The sequence below is a fragment of the Myxocyprinus asiaticus genome, chromosome 13 (assembly GCF_019703515.2).
Source record: "Myxocyprinus asiaticus isolate MX2 ecotype Aquarium Trade chromosome 13, UBuf_Myxa_2, whole genome shotgun sequence".
Classification (NCBI taxonomy): Eukaryota; Metazoa; Chordata; class Actinopteri; order Cypriniformes; family Catostomidae; genus Myxocyprinus; species Myxocyprinus asiaticus.
The window spans coordinates 36,562,108-36,572,085 of record NC_059356.1 but is presented as its reverse complement, the minus strand read 5'-3'; the positions used below and the strand labels follow the sequence as shown (position 1 = coordinate 36,572,085).

General features: G+C 40.7%; 1 protein-coding gene across 2 annotated transcripts; it reads left to right on the top strand.

Moving 5' to 3' along the window:
• The first annotated feature begins 856 nt into the window (after positions 1-856).
• On the top strand, positions 857-9,615 carry LOC127449763 (aspartate beta-hydroxylase domain-containing protein 2-like). Of its 2 annotated transcripts, none has more exons than XM_051713291.1 (6): positions 857-975; positions 1,473-1,906; positions 2,239-2,445; positions 4,130-4,337; positions 5,828-5,941; positions 7,854-9,615. In XM_051713291.1, exons 2-6 carry the CDS (start codon positions 1,490-1,492, stop codon positions 7,961-7,963), a joined length of 1,056 nt encoding a protein of 351 aa, XP_051569251.1. In that variant the 5' UTR covers positions 857-975; positions 1,473-1,489; the 3' UTR covers positions 7,964-9,615. The 2 variants fall into 2 exon arrangements, with proteins under 2 accessions (XP_051569251.1, XP_051569250.1); XM_051713290.1 differs by lacking the exon at positions 857-975 and adding an exon at positions 1,168-1,220.
• The last annotated feature ends 363 nt before the right edge of the window (positions 9,616-9,978 follow it).

The following is a 9,978-nucleotide window of genomic DNA, read 5'->3' as shown; positions in this document are numbered from 1 at the left end:
TGTTAACATAAATTATCAGAATTATCATAAAATGTCATTATTAAAATGTGCACTATGTTGTTTGGTGGGTGGCTGCTCACTGGATGCCTGGAACTAACGGAAATTAAAGTGCTTAGATCTCCGAAAAAGCAACCACAAATGGACGCATGTACCGGGACAAGAGACAAGAAAAGTATTTTTACATTAAAAAAAGAAATAATAGGAGTGATTTAATATTCACAATATTTTCACTGAGGAAATAATTGTGAGCATTAAACTATGATACAATTTCATCACCTCTCTCAAGTAGACACTAAGTATCAACAACACGTCTGGTCACATCAGGTAAACATTTGATGTTCTTTGAGAAAAGTTTGAACTCCTACTTTAGCCTTATTTAAAGGATTCGGTAATGATATCAGAAATGCTTCAGGATCAGTAGCATTCTAATTCATTTGTTATTGCTTACATCCCTGAAATGGTCTATTGTAAAAAAGGACTTAAATATTGATCTGTTTCTCACCCACACCTATTATATCGCTTCTGAAGACATGGATTAAACTACTGGAGTCTTATGGATTACTTTTATGCTGCTTTTATGTGATTTTTGAAGCTTACAATTTTGGTCACCATTCACTTGCATTGAACAGATCTACAGAGCTGAGATATTCTTCTAAAAATCTTCATTTGTGTTCAGCAGAAGAAAGAAAGTCATACACATCTGGGATGGCATGAGGGTGAATAAATGTTGAGAGAATTTTCATTTTTGGGTGAACTATTCCTTTAACACTTGAAACTCTTTTTAACTTGACACTGCGTCTAAACAGTGTGTGCACAGCGTGGACGAACGCAAACCGCGTTCGGAGTGAACGGCCCCTTACGGAAGCACTGAATGCGGAATCTCCTGTCATTTCAGGGCTGCAGACCGGGAAAGAGATAAACAGATTAAGGGACGTGGTGCGAACGAAGGGGGAACAAGAGAGAAGTGGAGAAGTGGTAAGCTGACACACATACACCATAGCATAATATTTAATTAAATTGCGCTGCAAGAGTCCGAATAGGAACTTGGAATTTCGGTGCAGATCGGTTCTTTCCGTCGTCGCTCTCTCCCGGACATCCGTGTGCCATGTTTCATCAACGTGAGTACGGAGAATGAAAGCGACCACACAAACTGAGTGCAGCAGGAATCCTTATGCAAAAGAGCAAGATACATTATATGTTTCACTGCGGGGAAGCCTTTGGTAATTTGGATTGACACAGAAATATTCATCATCTGTGGTCTGCTAAATTGTAATTATTGCTCATAAACATGTAGAAATGGGGAGCTATATTGTATATTGATTTTACTGACTGAAGAAGTCTCATGTAACAAGTACTAATCTTGCTATTGAGTTGTGATATCATAACTGAGGCAATGAGGCAGCTACTGTAGCTTGCTTATAAGAAGACACATTTGCCTGAATGTCCTTTTTCTGTATCTTTGTTTCTTAAAGCTCACTCTCTCATTATTATGTCCTGGTCTCTGGACTTGGTGCTGCTTCCCCCATGTGCACTGCTGAGTGGTCACCCCCTAAGCGGGCTGCTCTGGATCATCCTCCTCCTCTTCCTCTGGTACTGCTACCGTGTGGGTTCTGACCCGCCATCCCATGCTGGAGTGCTCAAAACCAGCTCCTCTTTCTCTCGGTCATCCAGTCGCTCCCCTGTCGACCCCGGACACTCTGCCACTAAAGCATCAGCGGCAATCGCCATGGAGTTTGTGGAGGAAGAGGAGGGGACAGAGAGCTACCTGACACCAGTGTGGAGCCATGCTCCTTTTCCCTCTGAGGCTGCATCGGGAAGCAGGAAGTTATACAAATCACTACAGGAGTATGCCAAGCGCTACAGTTGGGCCGGCATGGGTCGTATTCACAAGGGCCTGCGTAATCAGGTCAGATGTGGGAAAATTGGGGTTTAGTAAAGAAAGAAGAAAAAAGCAATAGCGAGGAGAGGAGAGTTGAAAAGGGCAGATGTCAGGTCAGAACCCTGCTGAAAAGAAAAAAAAGAAAGCGAGAACCATCCTAAACTGGTTAGCAGGTCTTAGCTTGTTTCCCAGTTTTTGTTTTGGCCACTTTTGGTTAGAAAACCAGTTGAAACCAGCTGAGACCAGAAAACCAGTTTATAATTTAGGGGATTAGGGTTCACCTGCACTTTCTCAAATGTTTGAATCTTAACATTTATTTCACTGTTTGTTTCGTCAACTCCCCTTTCTCTGCTGTCTAGGCCAGGATCAATGATCGGCCCTCCATTCAGAAACCTCATCTCTTTTACCTCCCAGATGTTCCCAGCATACCTTTCTTTCCCAGGGATGCTCATCGCCATGACATTGAGGTTCTGGAGGCCAATTATCCCATCATCCTTGCTGAGTTCCAGGCAGTCTACCAGGGGGGAATTGATACTAAACTAGGGTGGACCTACCAAGGACCAAAGGTAACTAAACCTTACAGCCTCATCCTGGCTTCAAGCAACCATTCCAGGGAATAAAGGGATATAATCACCTATAAATGAACATTCTGTTGTTATTTACTCACCCTAATGGCATTCCAAACCTGTGTGACTCACTTTCGTCCGTGGAACATAAAATCATTGTATAGAAAAAAGAGAGTGAGAGTGAATTGTGACTGAGACCATTGAAGCTCCAAAAATCACATAAAGGCTACATAAAAGTAATCCATATAACTCCAGTGGATAAATCCATATCTTCAGAAGTGATATTGTAGGTGTGGGTGTCAAACAGATAAATATTTAAGTCCTTTTTTACTATAAATCTCCACTTTCACTTTCACATTCTTTCACATTTTGAAAGTGAAAGTGGAGATTTATTGTAAAAAAGGACTTAAATATTGATCTGTTTCTCATCCACACCTATTATATAGTTTCTGAAGATATGGATTTAACTACTGGAGTCGTATGGATTACTTTTATGCTGCCTTTATGTCCTTTTTGGGCCTTCTGAGTTCTGGTCACCATTCACTTGCATTATGAAGACCTACAGAGCTGAGATATCCTTCTAAAAATCTCCATTTGTGTGACCTCAGCAGAAGAAAGAAAGTCATTCACGTTTGGGATGGCTTGAGGGTGAGTAAACGAAGAGAGAATTTTCATTTGGGGGTGAATTATTCCTTTAAAAAGTGCCATAGGGGATACAACCACAGTAACTTGTAAAAGTAGAAAACTCCTAAAGAAATACTGTTTAAATCATTCTGTTTTGTGTCATTGCACTCCATCTCACATTCACATTTACCAAGAGTCTTTCACCCTCTTAGTTCTCTTTTCTTGACCTTTTTTTTTTCCTCCCTTTTCTCCCCAATTTTGAATGCCCAATTCCCAGTGCACTCTAAGTCCTTGTGGTGGCATAGTGACTCGCCTCAATCTGGGTGGTGGATGACGAATCTCTGTTGCCTCAGTGTCTAAGACCGTCAATCCGCGCATCTTATCACGTGGCTTGTTGAGCGCATTACCACGGAGACATAGCAAGTGTTGAGGCTTCACACTGTGCTCCGCGGCATCCACACACAACTCACCACACGCCCCACCGAGAGCGAGAACCACATTATGGTGGCCTCGAGGAGGTTAACCCAAAGTGACTCTACCCATCCTAGCAACCGGGCCAATTGGTTGCTTAGGAAGCCTGACTGGAGTCATTCAGCACGCCCTGGATTCGAACTTCTGACTTCAAGTGTGGAAATCAGTGTCTTTACTTGCTGAGCTACCCAGGCCCCCTTTCTCGACCTCTCTTAATATCTTTCGATCAATATCTGTACTGCAACTCTGTTAGAGTCTGTTTGTACTCAATTAATCGCCTTCTCGTAATGATATATAAGAATGCTGTGAAGAAACCCATACACATGCGCATCTAAGGGCCTGTTCACACAGAATGCATTCTTCTGTTCTGTCTGCATTATTTCTTCATTGTTAATCTATGTAAACATGGGCTAAACAAATGTCTTGGTCTCGTTTTCATGTGCGTCTCACACCACGAGCACTGCATTGACCCATTGTCAAAACAATGGACCAGTTAACAGAAGATTTTCAGCAGATATAAGTTACAAATTTAAAGTGAAAATGTGTTATGTGTGTGTGATGACTGAGCTTATTTATTCATCATCTTTAGGGCCAGGCAGTATTCCCGCTCTATAATGCTGGAGTGTGTGTTGCCAGTAACTGTCGTGCATGCCCGTATACGTACCGAACCCTCCTGTCTCTAAGAACCTTCATCAGTAGTAACTCTCTGGGGTCTGCTGGATTCTGGCTCCTGGGACCTAGGGCCACACTAGGAGGGGCCTATGGTCCTACAAACGCACGTCTGCGCTGCCATCTTGGTAAGTCACGAAACAGAAATTATGATTTTCATGAAATTATGTTCATGACATATGATCTTTATGTCATGATCGTCTTCTGTGCAAAAAGTGTGAATGCCTGCGAGCAACTGTCTGATGATGTGGCTGTCGTAAAACCCAAATGCAAAAAAAGTTATTAATGTGCTGATGTGGCCATAACTGCAAACATCAAATTTACACTTGAGGCATTTCAAGGCCCTTGTATTTGTCAGCAACTGTTCAGAGGTCTGCAGGAATATTCTGGGTTCAATAACAGTTAAGCTCAGCTGACAGCATTTGTGGCATAATGTTGATCACAAAAAAATTTGACTCGTCCCTCCATTTCTTTAAAAAATAAAGCAAAAAATCTGGGTTACATTGAGGCTCTTACAATGGATAGTGAATGGGGCCCATCCGTAAATGTTAAAATACACACAGTTTCAAAAGTATAGCCAATTTACCATAGCCAACAACATAAACAATATGTTTTTTGTTAACATGATTTTAGTGTGATAAAGTCACTTACTAGTGTCATTATAAAATTATGAGCTTCACATTTCTGCCTTTAAACCCTCCAGAAATTGGCCCCCATTCACTTCCATTGTAAGTGCCTCACTGTAACCTCCATTTTTGCTTTTTTAAAGAAAAAGAGGGACCAGTCTAAATTCATTTTTGTGGTAATCAGCATTAAGCCACAAAAGCTGTTGATTGAGCTTAACTTGTACTGAATCCGGAATGTTCCTTTAACCCTTCAAACACTAGCAATCATCTGATTGGAGCTGAACGCTTTGAGTTGAATCTGTCCTCATGGGTTCAGTTTTGCCAAATTTCATACTTAAAGGTGAAGTGTGTATTTTCTGCATCACTAGCTGCACCAAATGAAATTGCAAAAGTAATTATTGTTTTTTAACAGGTTTCCCAAACACTCCCCCTGTCTGCCATTGGTCAAATAGACTCTTTAAATCACCCTTTCTAGAAATGTATATTAAAAGTGTCATTTGTGTATGTGTGTGTGTGTGTGTGTGTGTGTGTGTGTGTGTGTGTGTATGTGTGTGTGTGTGTGGGTGGGTTTGGGTGGTTTATGGAGAGTCCTCATAAGGATAGCAACACCAATGTGTGTATGTGTGTGTCTGAGGAAATTATTTTAGGTTACAAACTGGTAATTACAAGAGTATTATACTATAAATGTGGTTTATGAGGAAATTTCTAGTGTCCCCATAATTCCAATCACTTAAAAAACATACTAAACGATGTTTTTTGAAAATATTTAAATGCAGAAAGTTTTCTGTGAGGGTTAGGTTTAGGGGTAGGGTTAGGGGATAGAATCTATAGTTCGTACAGTATAAAAATCATTATGTCTATGGAGAGTCCTCATAAGGATAGCCGCACCAACATGTGTGTGTGTGTGTGTGTGTGTGTGTGTGTGTGTGAACACTCCCCATTGTAATCTCTCTCTCTCTCTCTCTCTCTCTCTCTCTCTCTTTCTGTCTCAGGTCTTCAGACACCTGCTCAATGTGAGCTAGTTGTGGGTGGAGAGCCACAGTGTTGGTCAGAAGGTCACTGCCTCCTTGTGGATGACTCTTTCCTGCACACCATCTCACACAATGGTCAGAAATTGACATGTACAAACCTTATAATTCACAATAATGCTGAATGACTTACAACTAATTGAGGAGAACTATGAGACAATTATGTTTCATTTATTTATCAACTGGGTCTGAGATATTTCCCTTAAGAATCCTAAGGAAAAATACAATTAGACACATATGAGATTGTTGTTGACATACAGTATGCGTATAGAACTTTTGAAGATTAATGTGAATAGATTAGCTCAAATAATTTGGCTTTTGAGTTTGGAGATTGAGTCCATATACATTTTTTTTAATTTTTTGAAAACGAATTTTTGAGACATTGTTTGGATCTCTTCTGAAACTCTAGAGGAAGTGCAAGTCTCTTGGGGTCTTTTTTAGGAGACACAGAAGTTTTAACTTTTGTACAAAGGAGTTAACATGGTCAATGTGTCACAAATTTGCTTATTTAATTAGTGACAGAAATATTTCAGAATCTTACATACACTATATTGCCAAAAGTATTCGCTCACCCATCCAAATAATTGAATTCAGGTGTTCCAATCACTTCCATGGCCACAGGTGTATAAAATGAAGCACCTAGGCATGCAGACTGCTTCTACAAACATTTGTGAAAGAATGGGCCGCTCTCAGGAGCTCAGTGAATTCCAGCATGGTACTGTGATAGGATGCCACCTGTGCAACAAGTCCAGTCGTGAAATTTCCTCGCTACTAAATATTCCACCGTCAACTGTCAGTGGTATTATAACAAAGTGAAAGCGATTGGGAATGACAGCAACTCAGCCACGAAGTGGTAGGCCACGTAAAATGACAGAGCGGGGTCAGCGGATGCTGAGGCGCATAGTGTGCAGAGGTCGGCAACTTTCAATCGCTACAGACCTCCAAAGTTCATGTGGCCTTCAGATTAGCTCAAGAACAGTGTGTAGAGAGCTTCATGGAATGGGTTTCCATGGCCGAGCAGCTGCATCCGAGCCATACATCACCAAGTGCAATGCAAAGCATCGGATGCAGTGGTGTAAAGCACGCCGCCACTGGACTCTAGAGCAGTGGAGACGCATTCTCTGGAGTGACGAATCATGCTTCTCCATCTGGCAATCTGATGGACGAGTCTGGGTTTGGTGGTTGCCAGGAGAACGGTACTTGTCTGACTGCATTGTGCCAACTGTGAAGTTTGGTGGAGGGCGGATTATGGTGTGGGGTTGTTTTTCAGGAGCTGGGCTTGGCCCCTTAGTTCCAGTGAAAGGAACTCTGAATGCTTCAGCATACCAAGAGATTTTGGACAATTCCATGCTCCCAACTTTGTGGGAACAGTTTGGGGATGGCCCCTTCCTGTTCCAACATGACTGTGCACCAGTGCACAAAGCAAGGTCCATAAAGACATGGATGAGCGAGTTTGGTGTGGAAGAACTTGACTGGCCTGCACAGAGTCCTGACCTCAACCCGATAGAGCACCTTTGGGATGAATTAGAGCGAAGACTGCGAGCCAGGCCTTCTCGTCCAACATCAGTGTCTGACCTCACAAATGCGCTTCTGGAAGAATGGTCAAAACTTCCCATAAACACACTCCTAAACCTTGTGGAAAGCCTTCCCAGAAGTGCTGAAGCTGTTATAGCTGCAAAGGGTGAGCTGACGTCATATTAAACCCTATGGATTAAGAATGGGATGTCACTTAAATTCATATGCGTCTAAAGGCAGATGAGCGAATACTTTTGGCAATATAGTGTATATAGTATTAATTTTATTTAATTTATTAACTTTTTTTCCTTTTTAAAAATTCTAAGAGTTCCTGTTTATTTCCAGGTTGAAATTAGATTTTTTTCATTTTGAACCCAGATTTTAACCCCACTGTACATTGTGGAAAATACCTGATATCACAATGGATAGTTATAATAACTTACTCTGACCAACCATTTCTATGTTTTTCCTCTAGGGGGTGCTGAAGATGGTCCTAGAGTTATCTTCAGCGTGGATCTCTGGCACCCCAATGTGGCTGCAGCAGAGAGACAGGCTCTAGACTATATTTTCACCCCTGAGCAGTAATTCAAACTACATTTCCCAGGATGCACTGCACAATCCTTTCTGCCACATCAAAATGCCAAAATGTTGTTCGGAGTTTACAAAACATATTTTGGTTGAGTTAAAAAGGCAGACTGAGGGGTTTTTTCCATTCAATTACCACATATTTTAAGTGCATTTCTGTTCAGCAGAAACCTTAAAGGAACAGTTCACCCTAAAATGAAAATTCTGTCATCATTTAGTCACCCTCATATTGTTTAATACCTGTATGACTTTTCTTCCATGGAACACATATGTTAGGCATAATGTTATCTTTAGTCAACTTTCACTTTCATTGCATTTTGTTTTTTACATACAATGAAAGTGAATGGTGACTAAGATTGAGCATTCTGTCTAACATCTCCTTTTGTGTTTCATGGAAGAAAGAAAGACATACGGCTTTGGAATGACACGAGGGTGAGCAAAATTTTTTTTTCTTTTTCTTTTTCTTTTTTTTTGGGGTGAACTATCCCTGAAAAGAGTAGTTCAGTCAGAACTACAGTTCCCCAAACTTCTCAAAAACATAATACTCAAAATACAGACCAGACAGCATATGGTCTATGGACTATGATGAGCCCTGTGTGTAGACTCACAGAGCTTGTTCCCTGAACACTGTCCTGAGCACTCGAACAACATCTTTTTGAATTTCATATCTATCTTTGATTGTGCCTCTCTTGATAATCCCGTTCTCCTGTTCTATCATTTTTGTGCCTGATTTCTTCTCTTCCTCTTCTGACCTCTCTGATGTATACTGTGATATATTGTTCTCCGTAAATACTATACTTACTATACAGCCTGATCTCATGACAATTATGTGACTGTTGTGACATTTTTGGAAAATTATATTTACTTTACATGTAACGCAGCATTTCAGAGGTGAAATGTCCACTGTGTGGCACTGAAATCAAGTCAAATTTTCTTCCAAACAGATGGTTTTTAAAGGCCTACCGAGTTTAAAATCAAGAAAACCAACCTCCCAACCCTAAACCTTAAACCCAAACCTGACTGATAGTGTCATAAATTATGTGACATCCACTCATGTGCTCTTCTGGAGGCCTGTCCTTCATGTTGGAAGTGCAATGCTCTATCAACTCCATAATTCTAGAATAAGCTTTGTAAATGAAGTTGGTTATGTAATGCACATGTTAAAATGTATCGCCGTATACGTGGCTATAGTAAAAGTGTTTTTATATCATAAGATAGCATTGTGTGAGGAACAGGTTGAAGAGTAAGTGTTTATGCACAGAAAATCTGCTGTGTGATTTGTGTGAGTAAATTAAAGTCATTGTTGTTGTCTAGTGTTCATTTCACCAGTAAACTGCCGAGAAACGTACAACGAGCCACCTAAAAATCATTTTGCAAAAATGTTGGTATAGTATCATGATTCAGTGAGAACAGGATGCAACTGCAAGTGTAATTCACACCTGTGCTGAAAATAATGTTTTATTACATCAGATGCTGATTTATTTTCAGACCTGTGAAGCACACACTGAAGACAATATATACTGTACATGACCGGACTATTTGCATGCAACGTGAATATTTTGATCGGATAGCCAACAATGCATTTGATGACTGTCCTGCAAATCAGTTATGTAATCAATTCAACTGAGTTCAGTTCAAAATAAAACATTTTGATAAACGTTAAACACTTTTTATGATCACTGGTAACAGTGAATGGGGCGAAAGCGGGGTTGGATTTTGGACCGGCCCAGTGATCATGACCATGATCCAGCCCTGGGAGAAAGTATTGCTTTGCATTCATCTTCACACATATAGCAGTACGGTAACACTCACTCAGCATCCAGACAGAGACCTGGATTGGAGGTCTCACCTGTCAGCAATTTTATCTTACTGTACTGAAACCTGTGAGAGTAGAGGAACTGAAAATAAAGCAGAGGATTGAATATCACAAAGGGGGGCTCAGGGGGCCAGAATGAAAAATGCATGAGAGAAAGGGAAAGATGAAGAGACAGATTGAAATAGACACAGAGGGGTAG

Bases quoted from the DNA above. Each gene is read 5' to 3' on its own strand.
- LOC127449763 (XM_051713290.1), top strand. From the start codon at position 1,172: ATGCAAAAGAGCAAGATACATTATATGTTTCACTGCGGGGAAGCCTTT. The intron at 1,907-2,238 runs GTCAGATGTGGG...TCTGCTGTCTAG, and splicing joins ACAAGGGCCTGCGTAATCAG to GCCAGGATCAATGATCGGCC. The intron at 2,446-4,129 runs GTAACTAAACCT...CATCATCTTTAG, and splicing joins GGACCTACCAAGGACCAAAG to GGCCAGGCAGTATTCCCGCT.